This window comes from Myotis nattereri, assembly GCF_964212035.1.
Source record: "Myotis nattereri genome assembly, chromosome: 8".
Classification (NCBI taxonomy): domain Eukaryota; kingdom Metazoa; phylum Chordata; class Mammalia; order Chiroptera; family Vespertilionidae; genus Myotis; species Myotis nattereri.
In genome coordinates, this window is record NC_138083.1 from 39,042,583 (window position 1) to 39,060,293 (window position 17,711).

Consider the following 17,711-nt stretch of genomic DNA (forward strand, 5'->3'; position numbering starts at 1 on the left):
GTTTAAGAAAAGGCTTGGATACGACATCTGGGATTGGCTTGAAAATAATCCTGGGGCTGGTGGGGTGGGAGGTAAATGGGCAGGGAATGCTGAAGCGAGGCTGGCCATGGGGGCAGCTGCGTTATGGGTACCTGGGGCATCAGTATACTAGTATCCACAATCAAAGGTTAAAATAATTAATCTCCTACTTAAAAAAAAAAAAAAAAGTCGCCCTAACCAGTTTGGCTCAGTGGATGGAGCGTCGGCCTGTGGTGACTCAAGGGTCCCAGGTTCCATTCTGGTCAAGGGCATGTACCTTGGTTGCGGGCATATCCCCAGTAGGAGATGTGCAGGAGGCGGCTGATCGATGTTTCTAACTCTCTATCCCTCTCCCTTCCTCTCTGTAAAAAAAAAAAAAAAAAAAAAAAAAAAAATCAATAAAATATATATATTTTTTAAAAAGTCATGAGCGTTTGCTTTTGGGGAGAAAAACCAGATGACTGGGGAATGGGAGATGACTTTTCACTGTCCCATTTTGTGCTGCTTGGATTTTTATGCCATGGCTCTGGATTATCCATTCAAGAACATTCACCCATTTTAAAAAAATCACCCAATTTAAATAGAAAACTTCAAAGTGAGCTCTTGATCATACTTTTCATCCAACAAGTGTCTTTACTTCATTTTCTTCCAAAGAACAGGTTAGGTGCAGTGAGTTAGTTCCATCTCATTATTCGAGGTGAGGGTGTGTGTCTGTGGCACGGGGCTGTGTTCTGAAGACCCCTGGTGAGTGATCCCTCCTCCTGGTCCTCAGACACTCAGAGGACACACAATGCAGCACGCAGTGCAGGCCTCTGCCCACGTGTGTCTGTCAGCTCGCCGGTGTGTGTGTGTGTGTGTGGGGGGGGGGTGGGGGTGGGGGGCGGTCTGTGAGGCAGCTGGGGTCTTAGACAGCGTAAGCTAAGGAGTTAAGCCCTTAAGAGCTGCCAGACAATGTCATCTGAAAACAGCAGGTATGAAATATAAGTAACAGTCAGCTACTTTCGTTCAATCCAATTTCTAAGCAGTTGTGTGATCGATCAATTTATAAATCGATCGGCTGTCTAATCCACCTTGCTGTCTTCTCTGCGGCTGCCATGGCCTCCGGCCAGGGTGGGGTCACCCCATCGCAGGCAGGGGGGCGCTCACTGCAGCTCCCGCAGCAGGAGGAGCACGTTGGCCGTGTACGAGTTCTGCTGCCCCGTGGCCCCCCGCAGCTGCACAGGGTGGAGGGCAGGATGGGGGGGTAGGAGCTGCTCAGGGCAGTAAAGTTCGTTCAGGAGGAACCAGGTGCAGTCCGGATCGACCTTCATCAAGTGGAAGAAAACCCTGTGAAGAGAGGGACAGCAGTGAGGGGAATGGTGGCTGGGGCACAGGGGGGGGGAACCTGCTGGTGTTCTACCAAGAGGCGACTTCCTGGCTATTTGAGAAAAAACTGACAAAACAGCAAATCACCTGAATAGCAGGACAAACCACCTCATTCATAAGACAGGGCCACATGGATGGTCTCAAAGACTAACAGAAACAGAGGTAAAGAGTTTCCTATCCCTTGACATACAGAAGAAAAGTAATTAGTCTGAGCAGAACAATATTGACATCAGACAAGATCTTGGCAAAGAAATTGGTTAAGTTCTGACACGCAAAGCAAGACTTTTCAGAAGGAAGAAAATGGACAGGCCCACCCTCACGCCAGGCTCTACTCGCTCACAGGGCAAGCCCCAGGGCAGGGCTCCCAGTCCTGCCTGCGGAGCCTGGGCAAGCCCTCAGCTTCTGAGTCTGCAGGCCCTCACTCCGGCCCCCAGCTCACTGCTGAGCCCTGTAGCTGGCCCTTTCTGGCCTCGGAGAGCCATGGATTCTTGGTGGGCTGGACAAGCCTATAGGGATCAGATCTTCTCCTGGGATAGGACCGCTGAGCCCTGTCCCATGACCTTTGGCAGAGGCAGGGTACTGGTGTCCCACGCACACACAGACAGCTGAAAAGCCTGGACCAGGTGACACTAGAGGCCCACCAGGTCTGAAAAGGTGTCACAACCCCTTTCTCCTACCTGCTCATATCCCATTCAGTCATGTGCCCAGGGCCACTGCACTGGGCAGTCCAATGTAAACCTCACCCGCTGACTCAGTGATCCAGGGTCTGGCTTTTCCACCCCAGGAAGGATGAGCCCTTCTCTAGCTGGGCAGCTCTCTCGGCCACCTGCCCCTCAGCTCACACATCACCTGCTCAAAGAGGTCGGCTTCCCGGACCATTGTGTCTGGGTGGTCACCCCTTATCTGTTTATTGTTTTACAGGCCACCCTTCCCAGCACTTATCAAGTGCTCATCTACGGGCCATCTCCCTTCTTCACAATGGGGGCAGGGAGCATGTCTGCTTGGCTCACTCTGCGCCCCAGACATCTGGTGAACGCAGCCAGCACTGCCTGAACAGGTCCTCACGGTGAATGAGGACTTCCTGGCTTGCACCCCGATGACTGAAGGTGCCGTCTGCTTCTGGAAGGTTTCCGCTCTATAGGAGGTTTCCGTAAAGGAGAGGCCACTGCTCAGCACCAAGGAAGGACGAGAGAGCTTTAGCAGGATTCACGTGGCCGCGTACACCACTAGCCAAGTGGCTGTGGAAGATTATTCACCTTGTCTCGGCCTCGGTTTCCTCACGTCTAAGAATGGGGCTGCATTCCCTCAGGCTCTGCAGAGGCCCAGCCACAGAGCACAGCTCCAGCCCACACAGGGCCTCACGGTGGCCCTTCTCTGCCGACGGATGGAGTGGATGGGGTCTATTTGATGGACCCTTTTCATTCTTAGCCACCATTCCTTGGAACCTCTCCCTTACAGCTGGGCATCAAATAGGAGTTTAAATGCTTGCTAAACGGAGCTAAATTCTGGTTTTTAATTAGGTTAATCTGAAAAGCCTGTGCACTTTTGCTTTCTTCCTAGGGTTTAATATTCATATGCTAAGGAGGCAAAGGAGATAGGTGGAGGGGGCACTCTGAAAATGTTCTGGCCTGTTTTGTGCCTAAACAATCTAAGTTTTCTTTACTTAGGATAAATCTTGCGTTTGTAACCTCAGCAGTAGATGCCGGAGAAGTGATTAGAATATTCCAATTCATCGTTTCCACTTCACTGCAGAAAGGAGATGGGGCCTGCGTGGAAGACAATTTTTGTTTAAAAACAAGTATCTTTAATAATTAGAGTGGCAAGGGAAATTATGAAAAAACGCCCCAAAAATGGGAAGCAGATTTCTATTTACACGTGACACAGTTGACAGTTTTCCCTGGTGCCAAAGACTGTTAGAATGCAAATGGTTTCACTTGATTTTTTTTCCCTTCCAAGGACTGGAACAATCTCTCACGCTGCAGCACAGCACACTCGCAGCTCCAAGGAATATTTTGATCTGGGCAACACCCAGCAAAGTGTCACCACGGCTCAGTTCAGTCACAGCTCTGCTCCGATTTACACGGCACGGAAACGCTGCAATGTTCATTTTCCGAGTCCTTTTAAATGTGCTAAATGCGAATATCGTCTTCGCTGGCAGGAAAGGAAAAGCCACTCTCTTTGCCCGGTGAGATCTCTAAATAAAATGTTAACTGGGAGGCAACGCAAAAATGTGTACAAAGTTCACCTTTTTATTAAGCAAGAGCCAAACTCTTGGAAGAATGATTTTGGGTCTCATTTCTTAGCGCTTAAAGGCGAGTCTGCAGAGTGACAGGCAGCAACGAGGTTCCTTCTCCCACCTCTGGGGCTCAGAGCAAATTATTTTGCCTCCATAAACCTGTTTCTTCTTTCTCTGACGGAAGATGATCGCACCTGTCCCACCCTTCTCACGGGTTTGTTCAAAGGCTCTAAGGAGATGAGGTGCAGGAAAACACTTTGAAGTGTATAATGAAAACACTGTTCCTTCCAGAGAAAGGGTGCGTGTGCCTCAGGAATAATTATCGCTACCAACCCCAGCTCACTGCCATGCCATGGAAACTTCTCAGACACTCGGAAAAGGGCAAAACATCTGTCTTTTGTTTCACTCATAAGGTCCTTCACACTGACTTGGTTGGTGGGGGTCCCAATTCTCAGCCAAGTGGGTTATAATTTTGCCTTCAATTTTAAGGAAGAAATGAATGCAATATTCTCTGTCGTTCGCAGGCCTGAGGTCAGGAGCAAAGGCCGTGCTGTGCAACCAGGCCTGGTTGCGTAGCTGTGCTCTTGCTTGGCAAAAGGTATGCAACCCGCTGAACTCTAAACACCGACAAATTCTGAACCTGGATTCTCCTTCATTTTAAGCTCCTGGGAGCTGAGCCTGAGACCCAGGAGATCTTGTTTGAGTGCTCATGGCCCAGCCTTGCTCCAAACTCTGCTACCACTTGGTCCTGGGCCCAGTCCCTGCCCATCCTGGGCCCCCTGGAGAGTGGAGAGCAGAAAGTGGAAGACCTCAAAAGCCCTTTCTGCATAATCAACAGCCAGAAGACAAAGACAGGACCTCTGCTTTGAACTGATTGCAGCAACTGCCAGGAAAATGTTCCCCGTCCATCTTGAGACACGGCAGAGATGGCTGCTGAACATGCCAAATGGCCAGCTCCATCTTTGTTTCAATCCCAAAGAGAAACACTTTTAAAAAATATATATGTATACGATCTAACTTCTGAACAAAAATTCCTTTCTCTTTCCCCTGGGCCCAAATCGGTGGCTCCTGGGAGCACAGTTATCAAGAGATTATCTGGTCCCCAGAGTTTGGGGAGGCGCTGAGCTGTGCCTCGTGCCCCCCAGTGTCCTGAGGCGAGTGATTATCTCTCAATAACCTGTAGGGCCGTGTAGCTTAAATGATAACTTGACTTTAAAAAATTTAGAACTCGCTGTTAGGCAGTTTCTAAGCAACCTCTGTTTCCATGGCAAAGAAGCCTGGTGTTTATACTGATTTTTCACTTAAAATGCGGTTTTATTGAATTTCACTTCATGCAGGCAGCCATTTCCCTGCATTTCAGCCCTATCTGCAGCTGACGGCTCTCCGTAAGTACCTAATAAACTCTAGACGCCAAACCAACAGAAGCAGCTCATTCCTGTATGATCAATATCAGGGTGCTCGGGATGACAAAGCTAGGGGTGAGGTGGCCTCGGGGGGTAGGAAATGTGCTACCCGGATCTGGTCGGCTGAGTTTGGGTCCCATCTCTTCATGGTTTACCAAGTGTGTCCTAGCACCGGTGTCCGGCCAGGCACTGTGCCAGGCGTGTGCGATATGAAGATGGGTGGATGGACAAAGAGACTCTGGCCTCAGGCTCCCTGACTGCGAGGGAGGGCAGACTCATCACAGGGGCCCCGGTGCGACGTGGAGCGGGCCATGCTGGCAGTCACACGTGGGCTGCAGCCAGGATGGAGGGGAACGGGTGAGTTTCTTTCTTCTCTGTAAAGATGGGGGAGCATCAGATGAGTTCTAAGGCCCCCCTAGCTCCAACAGTCCACAGCATGGACGCTGGATCACAGGCCCTTCCCCCGAAATGTGGCCAAACCGAAAAGAAACTCCTCTGTTGCAGATGCAAATAGCACAGAGCGTGTCCTCACCCTCTCAGTCTAGACAACATCTGCTCACAGGGAGCTCTAGAAACCCACCAGCCAATCACGGCCCCGTAAGCTAAATAAACTGTAACCGAAATTCAGAGCTTCCAGCTCTCCTGGGTGACAGGCTATTCTTTCTCTGTCAATTACTTGCTTGAGGGATCTGCTGCTGCTTGTCTCTCTCTGGATGTATAAAATGCTCCCATGAGCTGCCTGTGTAAATGCCAGTGGTAAAGAACTTGGGGCTTTGTGATCTATTTGTTTATTTATTTATTAATTTAGGGCTTCTAAAGCCGTTCTTCGGGGGCATCTCCTTAGGAACATGTACAGGCTGTCTCTACATGGGGTGACTAAATGCAATCGGAAAATCAACTCACTTGTTGGAAAGCAAGCAGATTCACAAAGTTTCAGCTTTGGTGTTATTCCTTCTCTGGCAGAACAGCCTCCACCTCTGGCCATTTCTTGTCCTGTGACTCCATACATGATGCTACGCATAAGGCTGCGTGCTTCCTTTTAAACAAATGGATGCTCAGGGTGTCGACATGTCCTAGCCAGTGAGCAGTGGGCCGATGTTTCCATACTCGGTAATTTACTCTAGTGGGTCTTGGTTCATTGGTTAACCAGTATTTCAAGCCTGTCCTTTCTTGCTATTCAATTTAGCTATCTTCCCCTGAATGGAGGTCTTTTTTTGTTTCTAAATGCTGAAAATGGAGGATTATGACTTGAAGCAACAATTTACTCTCTAAATAAATATGTACTACCAGTTACCTTTCTAGCTATATATTCTCGTTAGATTTAACTATATCCTGTTTGAGACCATTCATCTTTCAATCTAATTCTAACCCACATACTCATAGCAAGACTGATATTAAAAATATTTAAGTGCAACAGGGACAGGATTTAAAAGCATAAACACCAGTAGAAGCTTATGATGCTAATCGTGCCCCTAAAGTACCACAAGACAAAGTATCATAAATGCAGTGGAATGACTCCACTGCTCTGTGCATATTTAAAAAGATACGGCACTGAGAGGACCAATCTGTCACAGCAACTCAAAAATAAAACAGAACCTAGAAGGGTTTTAAATCCCACTGGGGCAGGATTTAAAAGCAGACCCTTCCATCTGGTCAGCTCTCCTACCCCCAGGCCTCCCGCAGGCCTAGATCCCACAACAACCACAATGCTGCTAGGCAGAGATTTCTCAGTGTGGCCCTGTGCCAAGCACAGAGGCCACTGGCTTGGGCCTTGGCCCCGGCTGGCTGCACTCTCAGGCCACATGCAGAGTTTCCTGTTCCTCCCTGGAAGATTCGTACCCTTGAAGATAAAGACATCTCCGTAGCAGGCTACCTACTTGCCCCCCTTCCCCCTGAACTGCTTCCCTGGAACCCACGCTCTGGCACTAAGCCAGCGGCCTCCGCTGATGGCTGTCGTAAGAAACAGCTCTAGGAAATGTATTGTATTTACTGCAAGGGTGTTAGGGATATTAGTCACAACAACACTCAGTGCTGCTCTAAGGCGACCTAGGGAGAAATTTTCTTAGGGTTCAGTACCAAGGAGAGCTATGCTTCTTTCTGAAAAGCTTTCTCTTCTTATCCAGTAATGACCAGAACTGCACAACAGACGCAGTTCCCTCTTTGCTCTGTCTGGTAGGAAGCTCAGAGCCACACTGAAGGCTCATCTCTACTAAGGGGTACAGAGCTCCAAGCCTGCATTTTCTATATGAACCTCAACCCTGATTCCACCCTCTTTTCCTTTTAAGAAATCTGTTCACTTCCTATTTTTCTTGTTGCATACATTTAATTTGTAAGATGTCCTAGATTTCTTTGGGAGTAAGGAGGAAGTTTAAGTAATGATAACTACTACTTATTGGCTTTTCACTCTGTGCTGATGTTTTGTGCTAAAGAATAATCTATATGACTTTACCGAATCCTTGTAGTAACTGTATGAGGTGGAAAATAATAGATGTGCTTATTCTAGTTTTGTCGATGAGGAAACAGACTTTGAGAAGTAAATTAACTTGCCCAAGGTTACACTGCAACTGAGCAGCAAGGTGAGACCAACTCCAACTTGGTATTCATCTTTGAAATCTTTCAACTCTCAACACAGTACCTGGCTCACCCCCCAAAAGCTTTTAAATAAACACACATGTCATGAGACAATCGAGGCCATTTTCCTGACTGCTTTACTAGGTCCTGAGATCATCACATTCACTCTCAGGTGTTCAGGACAGACTGCAGGCCCTGCAGTGATGACATGGCTACCCGTGGTCTGCCACACCTTGTGCTACCCGAAGTCCACCTTGTGCAGGCGGTCCAGCTACCAGGAGCACCAAGAACACCCTTGTTCTTGACCCAGCACGGTACGTACACGCACATGCACATGCACATGCACATGCACATGCACAGCCTAGGTCTGCCTTTCCCACTGGGTGGTGAAATGGTCAGCCCTGGCAGACTATCTATCACATGGCAACGCCGAGGAAGCAGGGAAAGGGTGGGTAGCATCTGATTTAAGTAGCACAGAGGCCCCTGCCTTCAGATCTGAAACCCAGCAACCCGCTTTGTTTGTCATCTGCATGGCAGATGTCTCTTATCTCTGACACCAGGAAATCATGCCTATATATGCACAGCGAACAGCTTCAGATCTGAGTGTATTTTTAGAACAATGAGCCTGGAAAAGAAAAGCAACAATGCCTGTCAAAAGATGGATAATGGGAAAGCTAACTACTTGGGTCTGGATTTGTCAACTATTAATCAAATGTCGAAAGGAAAAATATTAGGAGCGCCCGCATTTCCATGTTGGGTGCAGTCCAAGGGGGAAGCGGCTCTGCAGCCCAAGCTCAAACACACTCCCACACCATTTACGGGGATGAGCTACTAATTTCAAGCTCAGCTGAACTAACGGATCACCTCCGTGGCTCCTGATCCGTTCAAATATAATAGGCCCAGGTGTGCGTAGAGAGAGGCACTGGGGCTCTGACAGGGATGAAATGAACGAGCCTGTGCCAGTCTGTTCGTCCAGAGTTTGAAGGCACCGGCTGGTTCTTTGATGGGCTGAATCCTACTGCTAGAAAGAAAGTGGGGAAGTCAGTCAGTAAATGAACCTTCAAATCTGGTCCAGATTTCTCAAAAAATGGGCGGTAGGGAGAGGCGGCACAATTAACATGAAAAAGATCATTCTGAGTCAAAAACTGGTTCCGATTTCAGTCAAGATGAAGCAACAAAAAATAGCATGGCCAAGTGTATATGCCTGTGTGTATATACATCATCCATCCTATATTTGGAAAATTTATAGATATATTTCCCACAAAGGTGTGTATACACACATAAATATATGCCTGAAACATAAGCACCGTAGGGCAGGGCCGCCTCTCTCTTGCTCCCTGCCATTTTCAGTGCCTAGAACAGTGCCTGACACAGCAACAACTCAGCTAATCAGGAGAATGAATGAATGCTGGGCGAACTCCCTCCCATATTCATGCAATTCATCTCCACAGTGACTCTAGGAGGAAGGTTACCACCACCCCAAGTTTATAGAGGAAGGAAATGAGGGGAAAGGCAACTAAGTCATTTGCTCAAGGTCACAGAGCCAGTAAGATTTGAACTGAGATTTCTCCACCTCCAAGCCTGGTGCCCTTTGCCCTCATATACAATGGCCAGGCAGAGGATGCTCTGAGGGCACCCCCACTACCCGGCACAACCAGAGGGTGATCAGCTGGTCAGTACTTGCTAGCACCTGGCATCCCCACTGGTAGAGGTGGGATTGGGGTGAAGACCAAGTGGCCTAAAAGCATTGTTCCTTCATCATGAGTCTTGTTGGGCATGAACTTTATCTTCTAAAAATAGGTACTGCCCTGTTTATTCCTTATAGCCCTGAGGTGGACGACTCATTCAGTGATTCTCAACCTTCTGGCCCTTTAAATACAGTTCCTCATGTTGTGAGCCAACCATAAAATTATTTTCGTTGCTACTTCATAACTGTAATATGTTGCTACTGTTATGAATCGTCATGTAAATATCTGATATGCAAGATGGTCTTAGGTGACCCCTGTGAAAGGGTCGTTCGACCGCCAAAGGGGTCGCGACCCACAGGCTGAGAACCGCTGCATTAGATGATTTAAGACCCCACTGCAAAAGACAGGGAGCCCCAGAGGAGTATGGCTTTAACGGAGCTGAATTGAACCAGGCTGAGAGCATGTACTGGCTTGAAGGAAAAACACAGAAATCTGGGGTATGTGCTCACATCTCAAATTCCTTTCATGTTTGGGAAGGAAACGCTCTATGGCCAGAAAGGCACTGCACTGTGGAGGCCCACTGCATGCTGGGAGATAACTCAGAGGCTTCCGGGGCCACTTGGGAATTTAAATCAGCTAAGTTAGCCTATGCCCAGGTTGAGAAGGTGGCGCGACTGATATGACCTGTTATTCTGCAATCCAATGCTTACCCTCAGGGACGCTGCCTTATTTACAGCTTGTGGTATGCTGACCCCTCCCCCCCACCCCAAGCATGATTTCCTCATTTGTCATCCATTGAAGTTATTTAACTAGATGTACTTTGGGGGAGCTGGTATTTTTCTTGCACAGCCAGTTAACAGTGACACCTGGTGGTAACAGACAGCAAGGCTCTACCCTGCCCTCTATCCCCTTCCCTCTCCCAAGTTGCAAGATTTATGCCCCTCCTCACAAGGCACATTCGCTAGATAAAAGCATTAAACTGGAATGGCATCTCCGTTCTTAGCATTTACAGCCTTGGTTATATCAACCACCCCCTGATCAATTTCCATTTCTAGAATTTACAGCCTGGTGTAAAAGCCTGCCACAAAGGCTATATTTAATACGACAAATTAAAAAAGCAAACACAGGCTTGGTCATTCTTTGGAGCCCGGAAAAGCAAACAGAAGGAAGGAAAAACCCAAGTGTAATGCACACAAAGAGGAATTTTTATGGAGCTGCCGAGTTTGCCTCCATTTCCACTCCAAGGAGGCTGCTCCTCAGAGGTCCCGACAGTCCCACGCAGACCCACCTCCTTTCAGAGCAGCCGCCCCTCACAGGTTTTTTACCAGCCCTGCCAGACAGACACAGCGGCTACTTCCAAAGCAAGCGGGTCACCTGCCCGGTGCAGAAACTCACTGCCCCTGAGGGAGCGGGCTTCTGACAGCTCTGGCTGCACTGGTTCTGAGCACTGAGCGGAGACTGGTTTGCACCCTCTGGCTACAGGGCTCCCCACTGGGCCCTGGCACCCAGCACAACAGCCTTCTCTTCTCCCATGAGTGGGCGGGGGCGTCCCTGACGGCTGTGTGGGGAGGCGAGGGGGAAGCAGGGGGCCGGGAAGGCTTCTGCAGTCTTTCAGGTAAGAGATGAGGGTGGCCTGGCCTGACCTGGAGGCTGGGAGGTAAAGAGAAGCCGACAGTTTGAAAGGAGATTCTGTAAGTTCGGTAGACAGGCTTTCACTTTCGAATGGATGTGGGGTGTGAAGGAAAGAAGAATAAGGACAAAGAATGGATGGATGGATGGTGCGGCCATTTGCCGACCCTGTTCCTCAGTCCCTGTAGCTAGGGCTGTTTCAGTGCTAAACGGCCCGCCCACCTCCCTCACCACATGGTAATGAGCTCACAAAGCAACCAAGCTTCCCATTGTCTCAGGCTTCCTCTCCCTTTAGAGAGCTTATTAATTTTTGAATCAGGATGCCAAATCAGCTCCGGATCGAGGCCACACTGACGTTCTCTCCCGACTTCAAAATAAGTGTGCAGATGATGTCTTTGTGAAGCAATCAACCCTGCACTTCCTCCCTGCCCAGCACGGCCAGAGGGAGGTCATCTGACTCACCCCGAAAAGAATGAGCGCCAAGGAGCAAACAAAGGCTCTGCACTCAAGTGGTCTGGCTGCCTTCCCCTCCTCCCAGGCACCTTGAACACCAACTCCAGATGCAGCAAGGCCCCATTCTGGGTTTAACTGGTTTTCATGGCAAAAAAGAAAAAAAGGAAAACGGAAAGATAATGAATTGTGAATAGTAGTTTGTTTGATGGGTCTAGTATGGATGGGTGTAGGAAAAGGAGAATGGGACAGGGGCTGTGAAAATCAGATCTCTGTAACTCTTGGTTGTAACAGGCACACAAGAGCATTTACTCCGTTATCTTCTTGAACTGTACTCTAAATCATAGCACGTCAGCGTCAGGGACACTGCCCAGGGGAGGACCATTTTCACCCTAAGTCGGTTCTTTAAGGAACAGAATGACTGGGGATGAGAAGCTGGCTAGGATGCACCCGTGCTGGAGAAAGCATGACTGATGCTGGCCCTAGGGGATGTGATGGGAAAGAGACAGAAAGAAAAAAGGGAACTGGAGAAATCATGAGCAAAAAATTGCAAAGGACAATAAATCAATTCAAAAAGGTCTTTCCATCACTCCCAGGGAGGGCAAGGTTTGTAAGGGAGCAAGTAGGCTTTCCCATTTCACAGTCAGAGCGGCCTTCAGTCCCCCAGGGACCGAGACTACCTCTATCCCACCCAGGAAGACCAGGGACAGGATTCCAGAAGCCCTGGGAGTGGGAGGGGCAGTTTCTTTGCCCCAGCATATGGAGCTGCAGGGACAGTGTGCCAGGCCACACAGCCAGCTTTTGCCCCAGCAGCTGGCATCCCGGGGATGGCAGTCCCAGGGCGCAGGCTGCTCCCAGCTGAGAGGAAAGCTGGAGAAAGGGGGCCAGAGTGCATTTTGGATCCCAAGTCTGGGGAACACTGCTGTGCTCAGAGTTTTAGCTTTTGAGAAAAAACCCTTTAGGACTCCAGGAACCAGATATAGCTTCCTCCATCAGAGGTGGCACAGCTATTCTCGAGGAAGCAAAACTTTTGGAAATGAGAGTCACGCAATTTCAGAGTTGGGAAAGGCCCTTTAAGCCATTAACCCAGTGGCTCTTAACATGTCTTGGTTCACAGACTCCAACAGTAAGGACACCATCTGGAGCAGTGGTTCTCAGCCTTGGCTGCACATTAGAATCACCTGGGAATCTTTTTAAAATCCTGGTTTCTGGGCCTCATCCTCCGGAAATTCTGTTTCTTTGTTACTAATGTTGTGGCCCCACCCCATAACAAAGAGACAGAATTTCCGGAGGATGAGGCCCAGAAATCAGGATTTTAAAAAGATTCCCAGTGATTCTAATGTGTAGCCAAGGTTGAGAACCACTGATCTAGAGAAAGACTGGTACATGTCTGCTTGCACACACCCAATTTTGCGTATAATTTGTGAGGATTTATGACACCTGATGCCCATTAAGATGCGCCCTGGAGTCATATTATGCCAGATCAGTAACCCATCCTTTCACTTTGTAGATGAGGGAGCTGAGGCCCAGAGAGGTGCCAGGGTCACCTGATCACAGACAAGCAGGCCTAGGAGCAGATCTCCCTCCAGCCAGGAGAGCTCTGCCCCTCCAGCACATCACCTTCCTGCTCTCCACCCTGCAGCACTGGCGCTGACGCTGCAGCAGAGGTAAAGGTTACTTGCAGAGAGGAATGCGTCTAGTAAAAATACCATCTCTAGAGGTGGCACAGCTGAAGAAATCACCTTCACCTACAAGCAGTCAGAAGAGGAAAGTGCAGAGATGCCTCCACTCTGCTTGCCATTAGCAAATCATATATAATTTAGGACAAACGTAAAGAGATGCGGATGATCAAGCAGACGTACCTCCTGGCAGCCTCTTGTAATTTCACGGGCTGTTTGGCGCTGAGGTAAATCAGGCAGGCATCAGCCACTTTATTCAGGTCACCCTCACCTGCAGAGAGGAAAAACAAAACAAGTGCTGGCCCTCGGACTTCATTTGGGACAAGCAGTAACCAACTGCTGTCTGGGGAAACTGGGAAAGCGGGCCAAGAGGACATGGGCTCTTTACCTCACAAACGAAAAACAACATCAGAGTAAGTGGACAAATGAGGTCAAAGTGAGATCGAAGCATGTACACATGAAGGGAGAGGAGGGGAGTATGGTCAAGTGGACAGTGCAAGGGTGGGTGTGGGACAGAATGCAGTGTGTCCAGGTGAGCCTGGCTGGTACCTACCTAGGTCTAGTCTCTCGCAGAGAGGGCCCAGGCCCTGCAAAACGGCCAGCTGCAACTTGAAGGCCAGTGTGTGGGTGTAAACTGGTCCAGCCCTGGCACTGACAGGAGCCTGGGCGACTAAGGAGCCAGCCAGCTTTGGTAGGACATCTTTGCAGAACCGGCTTCGGAGAAAATCACCACACTTGCCTCCCAGGGTACGCAAAACCTGCAGAAACAGCCCCCAAGCTGGTGTCTGAACATCGCCAGGGCAGCAAGAGAGCTAAAGAGTGCTCTCTCAGTTTCATCTAGGTCTATGCTTGGGGGGAAGGAATTACTGCTGTTAATTCCTTGCCCATGGTTTGTGATTCTGACAGTTACGAATTCAGAGGTCTCTGCTCCCAAGGTATGGCTGCTTCTATTCATAAATACAGATTACACAGAGAGTATTTTATAGGAATCTTGGGTTGGATGAATATGATTAATCCCTTGATTTTCCTCCCTCTTTTGTTAAAAAAAGAAAAAGAAGAAAGAAAAAAGAAGGCCGTTATCATACATCATCCCTTGAATCTTCCTAACATCTCTGGAGAAAAGACTTGTGTCTTTAACTGTAACTGGCTGAACAAATACAAACACCGAGGCTAGCTGCTGCCATGTGTGGGCATCAGGAGGGCAGTGGCTGGCTGAGGGCCCTCTGGTGAGTAAGGTCGGAGTCCCAGAGGTCAGAGCTGAGCTGGAGTTCCTTCTGTTCCACAGCATAATCTCTTATGTACATCACCCTCATTCCATCTCTCACAACAGGCAGTTTCTCTGCATGTCTCATTTTAAACTTTCCCTAGCAGAACATATTGAAACGTTCTGCCCTGCTGCACAAGACTGAGTATGCAGGATAACAGGCATTTCTTTAAAAATTGGTAAGCAAGGCATAACCAGCACAGAGAGTGTCTGCCGACTTTGCAGAGAATAAGGCGCTATTTCAGGTCCCTCGGCTGGGCTGCACCAGGCCTGACAGACCTCGGGTGTCATCGGCGTGTCTGGCAGAGGAAAAGCAGCCTCTGTTACAGCACACAGGTCTTCATGTTTTTTCATTTTTCTACCCTTGCTGTCATTTCAGATAACCTATTAATTTTCATAAAGGAAAGCAGCACACCTGAATCAGATTTAGCAAGCTCTCCCCGCCCCTTGCTTTCTCTTGCTCTCTCTCTCTACACACACACACGCGTCATTTCGTGTTTTATTTTTGAAAAAAATATTAGCAATTTTATAAGTTTTAAATGTAGGCTTGGGTTTGATCTGGCATATGCTAAAGCATCTTACAGAAAACCAAATTACCTTTGCCAAGTATCTTAGTTGTGTTCCTGGCTTCATTTTTATATCCCTTGTCTTGCTCACCTACCTCTAATTTATATTACCTTGCCATGGTAAATGTATCTCTGTAGGTTGCCTTAAGTGCTTTTTAGAACAAGAAAGAATATACATAAATCAGCTAAAATATGTGAGCTAATGCAAGTCAAACTAAGTCAGGGAGAACAATACCTTACATATATGTAGGGCTTTAAATTTTTCAAAGCATTTCACCCAGCAGCCCCATTTTATCCTTGACAATAGCACTATGAGGAAGACGGGACAGGTGTTCCTAAGCCCAACCTGAAAATGGGTGGTCACTGGCTTTGCCAAAGTCACTCGGCTGGCAGAGGATGCCCATTACTAGAACTAGATCCCTTCATCTTGACTCTTGTGCAGTGCAAAGAACATGGGCGTGAACTCAAAGGTTTGGGTTCTAGCACTTACTAGCTGTGTGAGCTTGAGAAAATTTCTTAGCTTCTCTGAGCTTGTTTCCTCCTCTGTCAAACATGGGGATGATAATATCTACATTACAAGGTTGTTATAAGGAGATGAGCTCATATATGGGCAAGTACCAAGCACACTCTATGACACACAGTAGGTGCTCAATAAATATTGGTGGTCCTATCATCCACTAGTTCCTCCTGACTTTTATTTTCTTCTTTGTGCTTTTCTGGTTTCTTTATGTTTTCTTCCAGGGATATTACACTGCAATCAGATACAAAGAGAACCAATCCCAAAAGACACTGGTGAGTTCTGTGCTTACTCCCCTCTGTCCCCACGACAACAGGGGGCCACCAGGGTAGTACCTTGAAGGCTCTGAGCACTGCCAGCGGGTCATCGTTTGTGAGTCGGCGTACGAGCGGGGGCCAGGCCCGGTGAGCCAAAGGGAGGAGCTGGTTCTGGTGGGACTGCAGAACGACCACACACAGATCCAGCACATCCAGGACCTGGAAGGAAAGAGGGCATGGCTTCAGGAGGGAGGACAGGCTTGAAACCAGGGCGATCAAGTCCCCATTTTAAAAGAATAACATTTAGAACTCATTAATTGGATAAATATTTACTGAGTCCTAATAGTATGCCAAGCATGGCTAGGTACTGGGTGGGGACACTCAGGGACAAAATACGTATGCCTTCGTGGGGCCTTGGTCCACTGCAGAAAGATAACACCCAAGTAAAGGGTGATCACCAACTGCGACAAGTGTGAGGAACAAACTCGTAAAAGGAGACACACAGGATGAGTAGCAGTTAGTCACGTGCACAGAGTGCACCAGGGTTCCTAGAACTGGAAATAGTGACGAGGGTGACCCTGAGGTGGGGGAGCTTGCGGAGCGTAGGAGCTGAGGCAGCGCAGGGTGGAGCACAAGAGGACGGGTAAGATGGGGATGGATAACCTCTTAATGACACAGGTGTCATGTTAAGAATTTTTCATTTTGTACTAAGGGCAGTGGGGAGCCATCAGAATGCCTTAAGCAGGAAAGGGGCATGATACAATTCATGTTTGAAAAAGGTCATTCTGGCTGCTGGGTTGAGAAGGGACGTGAAGTGAGAGAGAAGTAAGGAGGCCCGTGAGGAACCATGGCACAGGTCACGAGAGGAGGAAAGTGAGGCGGCCATGTAATAGTGGCTGCAAACTTATCTGGTTTAAATTGCTGGAAGACCCGATACTGGGGAGATGAAGAGAGGGATCAAAGAGCTGTTTGGGTGCAGACTTAGCAACTGAAGAGATGCAAGTGCTGCTGAATGAGACAGGAACAGTGGAGGAGTGAAACTGAGAGGTGAGGCGAGATCAAGGCCTGTTATTCCTAATGGAGAGGTCAAGCAGGCAGCGGAGATACAGGCAATCTTAGAAGAAAGGTTTGGGGGAGCCTAGATGTAAATCGCATTTTTCACCTTCCTGATCTCTCATCTCTCCCAGGTCACTGAAAGCAGGTGGTCAGCTTCAGTCCCATGGGAGTGGTCAGCCCACAGGGCGGGGCCGCCTCCACAGAGCGGGTGAGGGTGCATGTCTGAGTCAGAAAGACAGTGTTGATGCTCTGAGTAATGATGGTGTGTACACAACCGTTACAATGTCTCCCGGAAGGGGAAGATGGCTGGATCAAGCAGACAACGCCTTGCATGCAGCGGACACTGGAAAAGCGCCTCCTGAACAGAACAACAGATGCAGGCTAGGAAGTGCCTCTGGGAAGACTCCACAAATTCCACAAAACGCGGAGGCCGAGGTTTGAGGGAATCTGTGGAGCAGGGTTTCCCAGCCCGCACCCCTGCGCAGGGCAACGTGCTCTCATCACTCCCAGTAATTCATCGAGGCGGCTGCTTCTCACGCCTGCCGTGGGCGGGGAGGAGTGGGCCAGGCTGTGTTGTTTTCCTTTAGATTTGAGATCTTCCCTCAAATGACTCTGAAAGCCCTGTCCCCAGTGCCCACCCCTCTGCCCCCCTGTGCTGCTGTTGGAGTCACAACCGCACAGTTTAAGTTCTTGCTGACGCGACGCTGCTTGGGAAGCTGCCAGCAAAGGAAGATGTAAGATTAAGAACAGCGTTGGTGTTTTTCCTGGGATGAAAATAGAAACAGAACAGAGATAAGGGCTGGTGTCAGGCTTGGAAGAATGACCATTACTTTAAAGTTCTGAAACCTACATCTTTCATGAAGTCAGCTCAGAAAATGACATCTTTTCCAAAGCATATGCCTTTCTTCCCCTTGGAAATTCAATGACTCTCCAAAACTCTGTGATTTTTAATTCCACAAAGGGGACTCAGCTCCTTTTGGCATCTGAGCCGATGCAGAAAGCTAAGAATGTC

General features: G+C 48.6%; 1 protein-coding gene across 1 annotated transcript in view; it reads right to left on the minus strand.

The window, feature by feature from the left end:
- Positions 1 to 578: 578 nt before the first annotated feature.
- The window catches only part of TTI1 (TELO2 interacting protein 1), a 48,964-nt gene continuing 31,831 nt past the window's right edge, over positions 579 to 17,711 (minus strand). The window contains exons 5-8 of the mRNA XM_081096579.1: positions 15,722 to 15,862; positions 13,593 to 13,797; positions 13,223 to 13,310; positions 579 to 1,344 (exon numbers count right to left, since the gene is read on the minus strand). Of these exons, the coding sequence (XP_080952705.1) occupies positions 1,161 to 1,344; positions 13,223 to 13,310; positions 13,593 to 13,797; positions 15,722 to 15,862 (618 nt within the window). The 3' untranslated portion in view covers positions 579 to 1,160. The remainder of the gene's footprint in view (positions 1,345 to 13,222; positions 13,311 to 13,592; positions 13,798 to 15,721; positions 15,863 to 17,711) is intronic.